The sequence below is a fragment of the Crassostrea angulata genome, chromosome 5, assembly GCF_025612915.1.
Source record: "Crassostrea angulata isolate pt1a10 chromosome 5, ASM2561291v2, whole genome shotgun sequence".
NCBI lineage: Eukaryota > Metazoa > Mollusca > Bivalvia > Ostreida > Ostreidae > Magallana > Magallana angulata.
The window spans coordinates 35,194,043-35,212,388 of record NC_069115.1 but is presented as its reverse complement, the minus strand read 5'-3'; the positions used below and the strand labels follow the sequence as shown (position 1 = coordinate 35,212,388).

General features: G+C 31.5%; 2 protein-coding genes across 3 annotated transcripts; both read left to right on the top strand.

Annotated features, from left to right (window-relative positions):
- The first annotated feature begins 1,837 nt into the window (after positions 1-1,837).
- On the top strand, positions 1,838-6,883 carry LOC128183230 (platelet endothelial aggregation receptor 1-like). 2 transcript variants are annotated; one of them, XM_052852177.1, is made up of 6 exons: positions 1,838-1,941; positions 2,063-2,127; positions 2,248-2,373; positions 2,505-2,576; positions 6,623-6,687; positions 6,765-6,883. In XM_052852177.1, exons 1-6 carry the CDS (start codon positions 1,859-1,861, stop codon positions 6,783-6,785), a joined length of 432 nt encoding a protein of 143 aa, XP_052708137.1. In that variant the 5' UTR covers positions 1,838-1,858; the 3' UTR covers positions 6,786-6,883. The 2 variants fall into 2 exon arrangements, with proteins under 2 accessions (XP_052708137.1, XP_052708136.1); XM_052852176.1 differs by lacking the exons at positions 6,623-6,687; positions 6,765-6,883 and adding an exon at positions 3,147-3,629.
- A 9,543-nt stretch (positions 6,884-16,426) lies between these two features.
- Positions 16,427-17,751, top strand: LOC128183231 (multiple epidermal growth factor-like domains protein 10). The gene is made up of 4 exons (XM_052852178.1): positions 16,427-16,560; positions 16,853-16,914; positions 17,005-17,142; positions 17,570-17,751. The coding sequence occupies exons 1-4, from the start codon at positions 16,481-16,483 to the stop codon at positions 17,737-17,739; spliced, it is 450 nt and encodes a 149-aa protein (XP_052708138.1). The 5' UTR covers positions 16,427-16,480; the 3' UTR covers positions 17,740-17,751.
- The last annotated feature ends 595 nt before the right edge of the window (positions 17,752-18,346 follow it).

The window sequence follows — 18,346 nt, the reverse complement described above, 5'->3', positions numbered from 1 at the left end:
TTTAACAACAAATCTTCTCTACCATTTGAAATGCAGCAGAAAAACTAAGCACATGGTAATCCGAAATGTGAAATCCATGGCCCCTTGGCCATGCATTTAGGTCCTAGGCATAGGCGCCGGAACCGGATGGGGTGGCTAGCGGGCTAAGTTTATTTTTGCATAGTTAGACACAACTATAACAAAAACCTTTTTCGTTTTGATTGTCAATATTTCTGATAGGTCTAACCCCCCCCCCCCCCCCCGCACCTTCTTTCATTTTTAACGCTACTGCTAGAGCGGGGAAAAATTATAGCCATATAATGAAAATGTATTCATTCGTAGAGATTCGTCTCCTCTCAATCCATGACCTTTTGAAAACAAAACTTATTGCATGATTATCATATCCAGGAAACACCTGCCGACATTGTAAAATGCATGGTCCCTTATGGAACGCCATGGCTGCCTTATAGCATTAGACTATAGGTACATTATGTCAAATTACCATTACATTATGTCAAAGTCCATTACGTGGTGTGAATATATCTTTACATTTGGTCAAATCGTTATTACGTGATGTCAAAAGCACGTTAGGTGAAGTAAACATGTCTTTACATTATGTCAACTTTTTACGTTGTGATGTAAAATCATCCATACGTTATGCCAACATTGTACAACCAAAGGTCAATACATCATGACATTATTTCGACACTGTATTACATGGGGCGAATGTATCCTTACATTATGTCAACATTTTATTACATGATATCAATATATCCTTACATTATATCAACACCGCAGTACGTATCGCGATTATTTAAAAGGTAACACTGGCATTATCAAACATCTCTTTGATACATATTTTCAGCTAATTTTTTTTTATTTCGAACAACACAATTTGTTTTAAGCTGTTTTTATTGATTTAATTTGAATTTGCCACATTGAGTCGACAGCGATTACATGTATATCTGCTTGAATTAATGTCGAAGTCACACAAATATAATCATTACGTTTGAAATGTTTTACGTTTAGTTGGACTATGTAGAAAAAAAATAACGTTGATCTACTAAACGACAGTAGAACAACCTACGACTTAACGAAATTTCGGAATTTTGCAGATAATACATTATTAGTTAATTCCTTGGGCACTTTCTTCACTTATCATATCTTGTTATATGTATGCTTAAGTTCCTGATTACTCTGATCGAGTTCGGCTTCAAACATGTCTGCTGTTACTTTACTTAACATGGTATGCTATTATTGCTCAGCAATTTTCCTATTTGCTTAACTTTCATTCTGGTATACAACAGAAAAAGACGATTTTACTCACAAAAAACCAAATGGTTAGAAAACTCTTACAAAATGAAATATGTTTTGTTTTCGTTATACAATGTAACTTGAAATTATGTGATATCCCATATAAATGTTCAAGGTTTCAAATTGATCTGGTTAAATAAAGCGCTGGTTTCTTTCTAAGGCACTAAGGTGTTATGGAAGTTTCTTTAATTGATTGGAACGGTTTGGGAAGTATGCAAAAAATGTGGCGAACTTGAAATGTACCCGTAATTGATAGAAGCGTTAACAAATATAACTTTTTTCAGATCGAGGGATTTTGATCGACTCTGGCGCCTGTAATTTGCATAATGTACCCCCCCCCCCAAAAAAAAAAATATGCTTGTCTTATTACATAGGCACTTGTCAGTTGATTCTGGTATACAACTCAATATGTTCAGGAAATCGTACCATTGACATCAACTTTGACGATCTATGTAGAAAAGGAAGTGAACAGCGCGTATTAAAAACTTGAAAATAAATTATTGAAAGTTATTCAATTGATATGTTGCAGGAAATTAACTTATTTTATCTTGTCTTGAACGAAACTATGAAGTCGTCTGCATTGATAGTGAAAGTAGTGCAGTTTATTTTCTTGTGTATTGATACCTTACATGCGAATGTCTGCAGAAGGTGAGATATATATTTTTGAAATTTCAAATTGTAATTTAAACAACTGTTGCTGAATATATGCATGCCTGTACATATATGAAAAGATATGCCAACACTTTTTTTTCATTTTTTTTTATATCAGTACGGGAGGAATTGTTGAGTGTTGTCCTGGATATTTCTGGAATAAAATAGAAAATAGATGCATTGGTCAGTTTTATGTAATATATTGAACATAGCTTTTAAAACCAAATTCCAAATGTTGTTTTTAAACAAATGCACAAAAAGTCATGAATCTTTCCTATTGCAAATATCAATCTTAATATTCAGGATGCCGTGCTGGTACATCTGGACCACGTTGTGATATGCCATGTCCGTACCCACAATACGGACACAACTGCTTATCAAACTGTTCCTGCACGGAGGATCATTGTGATCCCGCTGACGGTTGTCCCGGTAAGTCAGGTGTATGATAAATATAATGAGTATGTCAATGACGTTTTGAAATTTTTAATAATTTTACCTAGAATCATAAAACAGTATTAAACCAGCACGCTCTAATTGAAATACTGCTCTATTATTTTTAGATTGGACTAATAAGTCAACAACGTTTCCACAGAGCACAAACATTTTCATTTCATCTGTGAAGATGAAAAATGGTATGCATTATTTTTGTAGTTGTTGTTATTTTGAAATATTCATCACAGAAATATAATTTAAAGAGAGTAACGACACTATCAAACAATAAATTAAAACGAATATATTGCACATTGTTGAAATACTCAGTACCTCGCCATTGCAACAATACTTCTAAATTATCGTTTACACTGTACATAGATTTTGACGGTCATAACACGGTAATAAAAGTAACAGAAACATTTGTTTTGAATTTAACTTTATGAAGTTTGATTCATTTTAATATTGTAAGCTAAAAATTTATAAACATCCTTGTTTCTAGATAAAATATACCCACCTATAGCTAATGGGAGGCACTTGTGATCAACAGCAAAACATTCCATGATTTTTCTGTTATTACATGAATTGTGTATATATATCAAGTGTTTGGCTAACAGTGGAAATTGTATTCCTTTTTTATTCGTATAGAAACCTATCACTGGTTTTTTTAAAGAATGTTCATTCAAATCAAAATATGATCGCTTGTAAATATTGAGTTTCCTTGTGTAAATCTTACAAGTATCATTTAAAAATGTACATTTATTTTCTTATAGATCTTGATTCAATTACAAAAGATGTATCGACTCAATTCATCCACCGTAATGACACTCACACTTGTCAAGGAATCAAAACACAGAAGCATGGGGGCGCTCCTCTTTTCCGGAACATGCTAACGGCGATTGTAACTCTCTTTTCTCTGGCTGTCTTCATGCTTATATTATACACAGGATTAGTTCGTTACAAATCAAAGAACACACTTCATGGCCCTTTATCAAAAAACATTATGTGTTATAATTCAGTATAATTGTAGCCATTGTTGATTAATCACTTGTGTTAAGATCAAAATTCACTTTATTTGATTTGTACATCCAATTTGAATCTATGTGCCTCAAAGTAACATTAGTCTAAAACCAGTCACAAGACATTGATATCATGGAAAAACATTCTAAGTGGATATATTTTTCGTTCAAGAAAACTTCGTTCATCAAATAAATTTGAAGGTGTGAATACTATTTTATTTCACGTTATGTGTTTACATGTAAGTTACATGTAATATTTGTGTATAGTATAATTGTTACAGGCATAACCGCTTATCATGAACCATAATTACAGGGTACAATTACGGTTTCTTACAACTCATTAAGCACATATGTCTTTTATTGCTAGATTTCTCACAATCCTCAAATATTAATAATTATATAAATCTTAAGTACATGTATAGAACAAATGGAAAAAAGGATCCATCATATAGTAGTAGTAAATTTTGAAGTAAATAGATATAAATGATTTGAACATTTTGATGCACAATATAGCCTACAAAGGTACTTTGCGTAACAACTCACATTTTACTGCGTATTCACTTAACTTTAATTATTAATTTAAGTAGTAAATGATTTTTTTTTTTACATTTCTGTCTTCCTTTTGATTTTGTTAGCAGAAATCAAACTAAATACAAACAAAATATACCATGAAGGACACAATTGTACTATTGAGGAAACTAAAAATTATAAATATTTCCTATTTTGTTTACACACGCTCTATGTGAAAATTTGTATCATGTGCTTCGCAGCTTTTCTAAATATCATAAACACAGTACAAACTCTACATTTATATGCACTAACAAACCATAAAAATTGCCAATTTATCATATAGAGAGATTTTTTTAAGAATACAATCAGTTTATATAAAAATAATTGCTCAATTTTTGGAATGTACTTATAAATGTATGTTCGTCTGTGCGCAATCATGTAAATTTGTACGATTCCTTCCGATTAAAAATGATAAAATTATTTTTAAACGCTTTTCAAAGATACATGTCAGCTTAGTATTGGAACAGCATGTGTCCAACTCCATGATTTGTATTGATGTAAACTTCAATAACATTTTCATAATTTTGGACAACAATACACAGATACAACGATTGACTTGATTAAACATTACAAAAAATACATTTTTGGAGAGGCTTTATTTTTTTTTAACTAAAGGTCATGGTCTGGATATTTAAACATTTGCTCTATTGTGTTAATAGTGTACTTCATTAGCAATTTTTTAAAGCATTTTAAATATAATTATTAGTTGTTTGTATACAGCGTATACTTTACTTCATTTTTTGGTGAAGTTCATATTAGATTAGTGAACATGTAATTCTTTTATGCTTATTTTGGAGAATAAAAGCAATCAACGCAATTGGTATGTATACGCGTAGGTCGTTTAATTAAGCGAAAATATGTCGAGAGTTAGTTAGTATTTCTTTGAAGAAGATTTCAAAAATAATTTTAAAAAATTCTAAACTAGAAGAGTTCTTAACAAAACAAAGGACAGCAGATGGATATAATTACACGTAAGTAAAAAAAAAAGCTTTTGGTTCATGTTATAGAGCAATAAAATTTGTGTAGGCAAATCGTTATGAATAATTAATTTTTGAAGAAAATAAATTGTAGGGATGATATTTCGCGGATTCGCCACACATAATAAAAACGGGTTCGTGTAAAATATACATGACAATGTTGCAACTTGTTAAGGACTACCATTTCGTGTTTAATATGAGCCACCCACGATAACCCTTCAAATACATTTATCTGTAATCCAGCTGTTCATGTTCTCAATATATTATAAAAATCCACTAGAATTGGAATTAACAACAATAAGTAACAACGTGAAAATTAATGAGATATAATACATAAAATGTTTACATAATATATTTATTAATTTCCGTACAAGTCAATATTCCCTAATCATTCGTGTTTTCAACAACAAAAAAAGTGAAAACGAGGAAACGTATCACGTCTTTCCAACATATACAGCTTTAGTGACAGTTCCGGTGTGAACGTATCATAAACATGTTAGTGTACTATATGTAAAATATAATAATAAGGAAATAATTTAATAATATTTCCAAAGAATTGAAAGTGCAACGCTGCAAACGATGATTCTGTTATGTTCATTGTTGTTTTCTTATTGTGGTGTATCAACTTGTATTCAGATATGTAAAGGGTATGATTGTCTTGATGTATACTTAAATAACATGTTCATACGTTCGTTAAAAAAATACTTGATTATAGCAATCGACTTGTGTGAGTTTAATCCTAAAATAAGAAATAATTTTGATAAGCAACATTGTTTTTTCATCTCAACGGTCTAGGCTTGTCACTCATTTTTTTGCAATACAGTGTACTTCATTACCTTAATCTTACTTTTACAGCATTTTTGTCAGTACATGTATGTTAAGTTGACTACAGACTTCCTTTACCATGCAGTTTATATATCATTGACCACGTAAATGTAATGCTAATTAGGATCGTTTAATAGATAAAAAGCAACCAATGCAATTGTAATTCTTTAGTCATCAAATTCAACACAAAAGTATAAAGCGATGATAATAATATTCGTATTTAGCTGTTATTCAGATTTCAAATATCAACAAAAAGTGATCTTTTAAAGCTGGGCAATTCCATTAAAAAAAACGCGGAACAACAGGCGATTTTCAGTACAGGAAAGTCAAATTAAGCTTTCCATTGACATCGTACGCACACGTATATATAAGTTTGTTGGGCTATTTTTTGTAAAGTGTCAATTTTAAATGGGCTGTTGGAATGACACACACAAACACACATACACACACACTAAAAACGGAGCCTTGTAAAATATATGACAATGTTGCAACATTTAGTAAAAGAGGTACCCACGAAAAGCCTTCAAATATCTTAAGACATTCAAGAAAATGTACTGCAATTAAAATTTTACTTTTAAAAGTGTTACTTCTACATAAAAATATGATTATCTTGTCTTTCGGGGTTACTTATCCAAACTATTTTAGCATTCATTATATATGTAAATTTTATATATTACTGTGATAAGAAGGCTTCGACATTTATTAGGGTGTATTATATCGTGAATACTATAAGAAATTCAACAAATGCCGCCATCAAATCTCTGTACGGTATTCCATATCATAAATGATTAAGTCCACTTTAATGGACATTGATTTATTGAAAGCTTTTTTTATATAAAAAAATATTTCTAAATTTAGACAAGACGAAAAAACAAAATGTTGCCTGGGATATGTTTGGAATGAGACTCTTAGAAATTGCTCAGGTACTTAAAAGTTTTCTTTCAATTTCTGACGTTAGGTCATTTTCTTAATAATGACCGATTATTTTCATTTTTATAAGCCTGCAATGATGGTTATATAGGGGAAAACTGTAGAACAACTTGTCCTGAACTGTACTATGGTCGGGAATGTCGACTTAAATGCAACTGTAACAAAGATCAATGCAATCATATAGCAGGATGTTCAAAGTTTTGCATCAGAAGGTATTCTTTTTTAAGTATTGTGTAAGTTTATTTTTTTTGGCATGAATGATAAAATACATGTATATAGTATGTGTAATTGTTAGGACATATTGACGACGTAATCAGGTAACTCATACTGCGATTTATTTTTATTATTTTTTTGTCATTTTTTTTTGGTTTGACAAAAGTACACAGACTGAATGCCGACATATGTGTGTGTGTTTCGGATACTTTGTTAAAGTACATAAAATAGCTTATTTCATTTTTATGTCGCAGCTGTCGCTATGATTTGAATCACATTGAAACCCTTATTAATATGTACGTATTATGTACATATTGTTTGCACAGATGTACCGATCATAGTTGCTGGCATGACTTTTAAAAATTAAACAACTCGAAGTTGCATTATGAGTTGAATAGGACTTGAATCACCTTGAAACCCTTATTAACATGTACATGTACGTATTACATGTATGTACGTACATGTATTGTTTGCACATAGTTGTTGGCATGACTTTTAAATATTAAACAACTTGATGTTGCATTAGTATGTGCCTGACATAGATAAATAGTTTTGCTGATTTTACTTTTTATTACTTTAATTTGTTTTGATTGGGATTTTTATTTGATTTAAGGAAATTTGCGCATTTTAATTCCAACGTCGAAAACTATTCGAGTTTCAACTATTAAATTATCAACACCCAAAGTCATTGCTAAATATTCCAAAGTTTGGTATAAGAAAAATATTTAAAGTTATTTTATACCTATAATACAACTACTATCCAACTAATATTTTTTCGGAGCCAATATGCAAGCAGATGAGCGAGTTTTCTAAATACTTTCTTTTACAGATAATACATCCACTACCCTTTTGGCAGAACAAAACCCTTGTACAAGGAAGAAAGCAGAAGCACTTGGCATGTACTATGCTGTTGTTAGTCTTGTGATTTTTTCAGCTGTTATGATCGTATTATATATAGCTTTGTTTCTATTCGCTAAACGTTGAAAGTCAACATTGATAATTTTCACACGAAAATTCAATTTTTTGGAATAAACAATGTTGGAAAGGAGATTCTTTCTATTAATTTTTTAAACATCAGTATGAGTTTATATGCATTTATATTTTCACCTTCAGAATTGATGCATTGTTTTTTAAACAAAGAAAAATGCCCAGGAGCCACTTCCGTCATTTGATTAACAATAGTCATAACTCCAATCAAATAAACTTTTTAGTATCACAAACTATTTTCTCAATTAAGTACAGTACATGTATATCATATTTAGTTTGATCTCATTTTTTAATATTTGTATGTTAACATTATTTAAAAATTATATGTAAGCTGCTTGCCACATCCTACTACTCCCAAAGTTGATGTTTTAACAAACCTGAATCCACTTTTTCCTAACGATGATTCCACAAAAGTAATAGCTTTTGTGGCCATATTGATTTTGAAAAAAAAAACGTACTAAAGATATTGTACCAATGTTTTCCTATGTTAAGGAAATATATCTTCCTATGTTAAGATTCCCCTATCGGGACCACACTCTTACCAAGTAATTTGAATAAGCTCAGTTCCTGAGAATGCTCTCACACTTCATGGTCAAATAGTTTTTGAATAAAATATCTTTAAAAAAATTATCTCAAATTTAATGTTGAAACTTTTACACCCCCACCATTGTGGCCCATCTGCCTCTGAGGATTTTAATCATTATTTGAACAAAATTACATATTCATACTATCTGAGGAGGTTCCACATATTTTTTAGTTTATCTGCCCCAATGGTGTGTGAAAATTTTTCAATATTAATAATTTTTGATAATTTGATAATAATTAAAAAAATTACCAAAAGTTTACCACATACCTACCCTCAATAATAATGATTTGAACTTATATCTACATGACCAGAACTAAATGCTTCCAACCAGTTTAACAAGATTAAAACATTCGGACCTAATGGCTTTAAAAAAGAAGATTATTTAAAATGCTAATAGATTTTTGATAGCTATAATCATCTCTCTTTGACCAATAGTGACTATTCAATTTTACAAACTTGAATTGTCTTCAAAAAATGCTTTCTGCCAAGTATCGTAAAAGTTAACCCATTGGCTTTGGACGAAGGGCAAACGTTTGAAGCGATCCAAATATACTAGTACCCCTCCAGCAGAGGATACATGTATAAAAGTGTGATATTGTAAAATGATAGTATGTGTTCAAAATGCCGATGCCGAAGATCAAGATCAAAGAAATGATAACTCAGAGCATTTACTGGTAATTCAAAGCCGATCTGTGTCTCTCTAAAAGTTGGTTTTATAAAACAACAAATATGTTTTAACAACGTGTAAAGGAACATAACGCTAAAAACAAATTTCTCAACCCAAAATAGTGGGTTTCTTCTTTAAAAAGGTGTCTTAATTTCAAATGCATGCAGTTGCCGGTCTTCTGTATTGATTATGTGTATCTGAAGGTATCTACGACGTTCATCAAAGATGCATACAATACCGGTGTAGCTCTTGTTTAAAACGGTTGTGGAATTGGTGCATACTTTAACCTGAGAGTGCAGAAAATTACCAGCAATGTATGCTAGTAGAAAACTAAAACTCAAAAAGAAATGTTATGCTTGGATATGAACAAATGTCTGTCAGAAGTATTTGGTATACTTATATTACATCTGTACTTGCATGAAGATGATTTAATTTTCGAGACAGACTACATGTGTATCTACCTTCACTTTACTAGACAAATACAAAGGAACAACAAGAACGATGCGGCAAACTCAATCATATATCAGTTTACCAGCTAATTTTTGTTGTTAGTCCTTTTGTAAATTAGAATTATACAGTTTTGTACGGGTGCTGGCACATGTGTTTTATGTACTTATACGAACTGATTGCAGATTTAAAAAAAAAATGTCTTACTCTTAGAGACAAGTACACTTCAAATATGATTTGTTTGCCAATCACTTGTAAACTTGTACCAGGCTTGAGTTGTGGTCTTTTAAGTTTTGGGAGTTCATTTTAATCAACTCTCAATTTGCGTTAACTTTTAAGAATTTTGGCTTCTTCTCTGAAACTGCAAGGGATACCTTTACAATATTTGGTGTGTAGAATCTGCAGAAAAATGTAATTTATGTAATACTTTCTGATCTGACTAGGAGCTTAAAAGATGAGACAACAACATGTATTGCGAATTTAGTCATTTTATTAAATTACTAGAAGTTAACCAATATAAGGGGAGATTATTTGAAATCTACTTGCATAAAATTTACGACAAAAATCTTTACACTTCAGCTGATAATCTCCCCTGTTAATACTGAATATGATATACCAGTTTAATACAATAATACAAATAAAAATTTGGCGTCATATTAAACAAAAAATGCCAACAAATAATAATTCTGACGATAAATTCTGTTCGTTTACACTGAACACTAAAGTCCGCCAAATTGACGCTGAAACTTGTCATGCGTACTGACCCACAAATTTGATTGGTCAACAAGCATTGCGGGTAACCCCTGATGCTGAACCCCAAAAGGCACTATACATACTAATAAATCACATTAAAAGAAATCTCATTTAGTTTACATAAATGTTATTATTTAACAATAATACTGTATAATATGAATTTTGAAATTCATGACCCCAACCTCCGAAAGACCATAAATCATAGGAAAAAATGTAAACAATGATGCAAGTTTCAAAATATATTCCCTACCATTGGACATGCAGCAAAGACACTAAGTTTATGGTAAGCAGGGAAACTGAAATTTTTTTTTTGAAAAATATGAGAAAAAAGCGTTCTACCAAAATTGTGTGTACATGGTCCCTTTGTCAGGGGATCAGGTGCAAGGGCTGGGTCAATATACACGTATCAATACAGCGCATTTTTTATTTAATTGAATATTAGAAAATGGTCTTTTCTACGTCTACAGCAAGGGGGATATAATGAATTAATGGCTATGATGTCCACGAAGCGTTTTGCCAAAATTGTGAAATCCATGGCTCCCTGGGTCAGAAATTCAAGCCTTTGGGTAGGGACAATATGACTTCAGAATAATATTGCATACAAAGTTAGAATTTTCACAGTCAATGGAAAATACCTATTTTTATTGCAGATTACATTTTTTGCTTAAATTGTGAAATCCAATGCGCAAAGTGTGGATTTAGACATTTTGGGGGTGGGGGAACAGATAAGGCCATATATCTGGTGGACTTTTATTTTTAAGTTGAGTTACTCTGATAACATCTTTTGTTATACTTTCATGTTAAATACTGAAATCTGATTGGTTAAGACGCAGTTAATAATATTTGCTATTACCCTCAGCGTTAGCAACGCACTTAGCAACGGGTAACATTAAAAAATGTTACATGCGCGAAAATTATGCGCGTACGGTTCGCTGTAGAATTCACGTTATTCCTATATAAAAGCAGTAAAATTTTCTTAAAAATTAAGACATTCAGTATAATAAAATAAATAGTGCCTGTTTGGGAGGATAACAGTTGAAATTGACACCCCTCGAAAACCATTGTCAACCTATGCTTTGCGTCGGTTGACAATGGCTTTCTCGGGGTGTCAATTTCAACTGTTACCCTCCCAAACAGGCACTATTTATATAATGTTGGTTTAAAGTTTCGTCCGTTCAAGATTTGTTTTATCTTCGTTTTGAAAATACAAGGTTAGTTATCACCTGGCAATATTAAATCAATAAATGTGTTCTGTTTTTAGGAAATATTCTTTAAAATTCGGTGCATCGTATGCTTGTAACAATAATATGTATGCATAGTGTGAGCATTATAGATAAAATTGTGGCCTTGTTTTAAAGGATTGACCATTATCCTTTTTACCAAAAGTTTACAATCTACATATTTATAATTTAGAGAGGGTATTAAACATTTACGACCCTTGCCCCTCTCCCCATCATGAATTGATGTTTACAAACATCAAACAGTAACATGCAGGAATGACAGCCAGAGGAGTCTCGGAAAAGGTTTAAGACCCCGCAATGAAGCAGAAAAACGATTACCGCACGGGCCCACACCCGGACGACCGCCAAGACCTGAGGGACTTTAAGGTTTTTTTTCCAAATTATTCATTATATGTATTATCCTACATTTAAAACATCGTATACAGTAGTGCATGTAAAGATAAAAATATGGGCCGGGATTCATAAAGATTTTAAGATTTTTTTTTACACCGCACATTAATTAGTGCTAAATAAATGCTTAGTTATGGAAGGAGTGTTCTTTTTACGGACTTACTTCTTATAATAAGAAATTTATGAAATGTTGACACAGTTCAACCGATCAAATAACCAAACGATTTAATCAGTTTAATAAAATTTGATTGTCTTAATTTCGCATCAAGGTCAGGTCAAAGTCACTACTTTTTTTCTGAACTTAAAGGATGATAAAAATAAATATAGTTAATTGCAGTCATGTAGACATCTGTTTAAGATTTTAGATTTCTATTATTCAATGAAATGATGTAATATCAGAATGTTTATCGGCTAATACTACTAAATTGGAAAAAAATATTTAAACTAAAATCAGTATTGCTTAGCCTGCATTACCTGTATTTTTTATTAAAGTTTTAGATTTTTTTTTATTATTTTATATGCTTCCAATATCAAAATATTCCTGATTTTTACATATTATGAAGACCTTATATAAAGATATAAATTCGCAGAAACAGTGCTGTATTGACCATTTAATAAGAGAAAAAATCCGATTCTGAATTGCAAAAACATGTAATTTTTCTTACGCCAATGTTCCGCCAAAAACAAAGCCCTTTTTAGATTCTATCCTTTGATTACCAATTCTATGTCAAGTTGTATGAATCAGATAGTAAGAAAAATGATATTTTATTTTTTCTTGATTTTATGATGTAAACAAATTTACGTTTGACAAGTCGTAAACCAGAAAAGATTCCTTACATAAGGAAAGAAACAAATTCATAAAAATACTCAGCATCGTTCTTAACTTCATATTGATATTAAGTTCGGCGTCATAGTAACAAAGAGCGCTCTTTTGGAAAGGATGTCAATTTTGTTGTGTTACGTACATGTAACACTGCAGACGGGTGTAAACAAAGTCGTTTGGCAGTGTCAAAGTGAAAGGGAAACAGACAAGTTTTCCTTTTAAATGAATTATTGGCATGTAATATTGTATCATTGGTCAGCTCTGTTAATGTAATGCAAAACATTATTTATGGTAAATGCAATAAACATGATACAAAAGCTATATTGCACAGTTTTGTTGATTTCTGAAATTTAGCGAGGCATGGATACACTTTTAGTAGGCGAATGGCGTTTCCAAGTAATATTTCCATGCATGTACAGTCAGTTCAAGCATATCTTTTACAACATACAACAAAGCATAACATGGCATTGAAATCTTATACCATAGCATTGGAATCTCATACCATAGCATACAATCTCACAAAATCTCATTCGTAATAGCATAGCATTCAACATGATTTTTGAATTGGTTTTAAATGTTTTTATTTGAAATAATATATGTTCACAGTGCATATTAGTAATAAACTTATCATTTTACTTCGAAATATGTGGAACTATTATGTGTATGGAGGCGTTTTTGATTAAATTTATTATATAAGCATACCACAGCATAGCATAGCATACCATATCATTAGGCCCTTCATTTCAATTTCTCATAGCAAAGCATAGAAATCTCATAGTATTGCATTAAAATGACTGTAACTGAATAAATGTTTACTCTCAAGTCAATCGCATTGGAATAACGTTTTGGGTGATCTACATGAAATTAAAGGTCATTCCATAGTGAATAAGGTAGTACAAGGCACAATGCGTGGGCAAGTAGTAATATTTGCCGGAAGCCTCATATGGACACAACTGTGATCGGCCGTAGCCGATCACAAAAAAGGGAGCCAAACTGGAACGGACGAATTTCTTGCATAAGCATTGCTTGTCGATGATTATAAACATATTATACTGGGAAAATTTAGTAATGCGCTAACGTCGATATAAAGACTAACGCATGGAGTGAGGTAGCACAGAAGTTGGGCCCGAGGGGAGTAGGGCCCAGCAGGTCACCCGCTGAAGTAAAGCAAAAATGGCCCTTTTCAAACCTCAGAAGCGAAATATCGAACTTTTCGAGGACAGTTTCTGGCACAGGTCAGTTGGTCATTGTTCTCAACAGTGCTATAAATTTGATCGGTTATATAAAGCTTACAGTAGATTTAACGTACGTTCCAAACTATTTTACTAAGCCTTAAATTTGTTAGAATGACAATTGATCACAAATATATTCCAAATTGCTTAATTTTCATTCCAAACAGAGCAAACGTTCCTATAAATCTAAGTGGTAGTTGTATCTCATTCAACTTTCAAGATCAAGGTTAGTCTCCCTATGGCTCTTCTGCCACATAGACATTTTCATAATGGTCATATAGTGTTAATGTATTCAATGTTTAAAAATCGCTTTCAGTTCTTTACTTTTGCTGATACTGAATATAAACTGACTGCATGAAAAAAAGTAAAAGCCGTCTATCATAATTCACATTTCATGTCTCCCAATACAAGGATTTGAAGCCGGGGCAGGGTCAAAACACTCATATAGTGCTTAGGGCAGGGTGTGCCCAAAATGGTCATTTAGTGTTAGTGTATATAATGTTTAAAAATCAGAATAAAAACTGACTGTATATTTAGAAAATAACATTAAGCAATCATCTTTGATAATTTTTCATATCATCTTCATGTAAAGCAATGGTTATGGCTTGGATTGGGGTATATATTTGTCTTATTATTTTTTTCTGCTCAGGAATTTCAATGAAATAAATGTGTAAATGCACATGCACATATATAGAAAAGAGAGAGAATGAAGCGGTTTCTCAACGTTAATATATCGTGAAAGCACAAAAAGTCCAAAGGGGAGGGGACGGGGGGGGGGTAACAGTTAATAGAGTTATCATCCCGTGTTTCTTCATAATGAAGTTATCGTCATTTGCTTGGTCATATTTAGTAACTAATGAATATAATGTACTAATGTAAGATGTATCATAAAAAGAGTTATGCAAGTTTCTTTTTTTCATTTGAAACAAAACCAGTTCTTGAACTTTCTAAATAAACAAATAGATTTGTAAATAATAAAGTAACAATTAGATAACCCAAATCACTGATACATTGTAAGCAGGACCTGTAGAAAGGTTTTGTAAAAATGCCAGATGGTGAATTCAAATTCTGGAAAAGGAGAAGTAAGTAACTAATGATGGTTTTTAAGCTGTTTTTGTTTGTTAGTTTATTTTTTTTTTTGGCTTTAATGCCCACAGGTAGAGTTACTGTCCGCCCTGGGGAAATAGGAGGTTGTTATAAATAGCCCACGCATCTCAGCCACCTTGTATTAGTTTATCTATGAAAACATATACACATTAAATCTATCTTGAAAGTTAACAAATATGAGAACATTATTTTCTATCAGAGTATTGCACATTTTCAATATCAGGTTATGCACTGTATAATGATCTTTAAGTTTTTCGCTAAAAGTATAGGTTTTCTAGTCCTCTCTTAAACGATTTCAGGCAGGGGGTGGTCGTCATTATAATATTATGATTTTTCTACTCCGTAATTGAACTTAATTCAATGCGTATATGAGACTCCTTGACAAGTTTGTGTATAGGCTTTCCATGGTACTCAGGTGACCGTTAAGACCCCTCTTGTTACTTCAATGGTATTATTCAAAGAAACATACATGTAAGTAGAGATAGTTTTTTTGTGAGTAGGTTGATAAAATCATGACAAGACAATGATCTCGAAATTACCTTATTTTATCCGTTATAAATATATATGGCGAACCTTTTCAACTTAAAATACATTGGATTGAAAGCACACATGTTGTCATATACTTGTATCTGTTTTTTAAGCCATCCACTAGTCTGGTCAGTTCCGACTGGTAAAAATCGTCCATCCATATAGGAATTAATTTTTGTTTCTCTTTTATTTCTCTCTAAATATTTTTTTTCAATCCAGCTTAACGGATTTTCGGATATGCTCTTATTGGTATATGTGATTCCTGTTTTATGATACATGTCCATGTTATTTTTATTGGAGATAATACATACAGTGGTACCTCTTGATAGAGTAGCTGAATAGAAATATGATAGAATCGCTTTATTTACATCGTAATAAAGCCCTGCCGGTCTCTGGTAAGTTGACTGAATGACAGAAATTATTACTGTGTACGGTTATTTATTGATAACATTTGATCAATGAATTTTGGTGGAACTGGAAATATCGAGTTGTTGAGTTATGATACGTGCTAGTAACTGTTGGTTAAATTGATTAAACTGTTGATTTAAAGTGTTTTCATGATTTATAAATGTGTAGTCTTTGAAATAAAAAAAGTGTTCAATAACAAAGCGATATAGAAATAATGACGTGCTAAATGAACTTCATTGTCATGTTCCTCTTCACCGGAAAGAGACAATTAATATTTTTTCACGAGAAAAAGTCAGTGTAATATGTCTATCAGACGGGAAGTAGACTCTACAAGCTAAATAAATTACTTTAAATATAACTCGTGATGAAAATTTTATTTAATACATTTGATAAGAATTCTCAAAATGTATAGAGAAAGTATGGACATAACCATGATTATATTCATTTTTTACCTTGGATTTTCCAATTCAAAGTTTTGTGAAAGGTAGTATTATATTATTATCATCTTGTTTTCTGTCTGACTATATGTCTGTGAAAAACAGTTATATAATTTAATATAAAAAATACACGTACGCAAATTCCATTTAACCGAATTAGCATTAATGTGTTTTTTGTTTTTTTTTATGCAAATCTCACTTGTATTTCGTGAAATGCATTTGATATGTAATATACATAATCACAACTGTTTATCTAAACGATCAATATATTACGTTTGGTTTTATACGTTGTCGAGTTTTCTAACATATAAATATAAAGTGAAAAATAATTTCATTAAGATCCGGAGTTCTGGAATGCTGTCTTGGATATATTTGGAACAAGATAGAGAACAGATGTATTCGTAAGTTTAAAATCAAAAGGACTTTGGCCGTTCATTAATTATTTGTATGTATTTTTGCCGGTGCTCATCGTTATTTGTTTTAATGGACAGCATGTGGCAAAGGCTATATTGGTCAAAACTGTAGTATTCCCTGCCCTTCTCCGCATTATGGTCAGGAATGTATGTCACTGTGCAACTGTGCTGATAACCAGTATTGTAACCACGTTCATGGATGTATAAAACCACAAGGTAAATGTCTCGAAATAATATGTTTCCTCCTTTTTTACATACTATAATTGTTTCACTAATTTTGGTGGAGATTCATTTTCGTGCAAAAAATTAAAATCAGTTTTAAGAATCACAGTTTTAAAGAGGCTTAGTCGATAATTTCAACAATGCATATTTTATTAGAAATTGCACTTCAAAATTCACTGACATTTCATTCCGTGGATCAATTCAAAAACGAAATCCACGAAAGTTGTATTTTACAAATATTGATGAAAACACAGTATTAGAAATAGTACATGTATACACTTCGTAATTTCAACATTGCGTCCGTCATTCACTAAAACATTTTGCACTGCGTAATTCATTGTCGTTCTGTAACTTTTAAATAATAACTTTTTTTTCCTAATTGACATAATAAAAAAACAGTTCAAAAATATTCATCTTGCAGGGGATGCCTGTCAAAATCCAATGCTAAAGCCAGAGGAACACATGAATACCACGTCTCTTATGTGGACTGTTATAGTTTGTCTGTTTGTCATATCTATAACTTTTTTCAGTACATATGTGTACCTCAAACTCAGAAAGAAACCAAACGTAAATGTGCCAGAGACTTTGTAAAGCTAATAAAAGTATTTTATTTACAGTTATGATTAATGGTGTATTGTTCATTAATTTTATCTATATATTTGCAAATAAAAGCAATAACTGTGGTCAAAGAAAAAAGAAACATCTCAGATTTTAAATATCATCAACATACGTTTTCCGCATTATTTGACAGCAAGTTTTCCGTTATTGTTTTATTGGGAAACGGTTATTTCCTCCTTTCTATTAAAGTTAAGAGAGTATGTTTGTTATTTCAGTGATAGATCTTGACATGTTGCAAGTCATAGCAGATGTTCGTCCATTGCTGGGGCTTAGATTGTGTTTATCATTTAAACTGTTTTCTTAAGTAAAAGCAATAGATATATATCATGTTTAGTAAACTCATAAAGTAAATATTTTGAGCAAATGATCATATTTAAGTCAAATAGCGATGACTGATCAAATGTCAGCACTATGTAATACCTACATCTGGTATATACAATGTATCTCCGATTCAAACAACGCATAAGCTTTTCTGCTATTAAAGAAATTAATAAATTGTTTTTATGATACATTAAAGTATAAAATTATATACATTATACGATTTAATTATCCCCAGGATATTATTCGAACCATTGGCTGA

Bases quoted from the DNA above. Each gene is read 5' to 3' on its own strand.
- LOC128183230 (XM_052852176.1), top strand. From the start codon at position 1,859: ATGAAGTCGTCTGCATTGATAGTGAAAGTAGTGCAGTTTATTTTCTTG. The intron at 1,942-2,062 runs GTGAGATATATA...TTTTTATATCAG, and splicing joins CATGCGAATGTCTGCAGAAG to TACGGGAGGAATTGTTGAGT. The intron at 2,577-3,146 runs GTATGCATTATT...ATTTTCTTATAG, and splicing joins ATCTGTGAAGATGAAAAATG to ATCTTGATTCAATTACAAAA.
- LOC128183231 (XM_052852178.1), top strand. From the start codon at position 16,481: ATGTATAGAGAAAGTATGGACATAACCATGATTATATTCATTTTTTAC. The intron at 16,561-16,852 runs GTAGTATTATAT...AATTTCATTAAG, and splicing joins AATTCAAAGTTTTGTGAAAG to ATCCGGAGTTCTGGAATGCT. The intron at 17,143-17,569 runs GTAAATGTCTCG...TTCATCTTGCAG, and splicing joins TGGATGTATAAAACCACAAG to GGGATGCCTGTCAAAATCCA.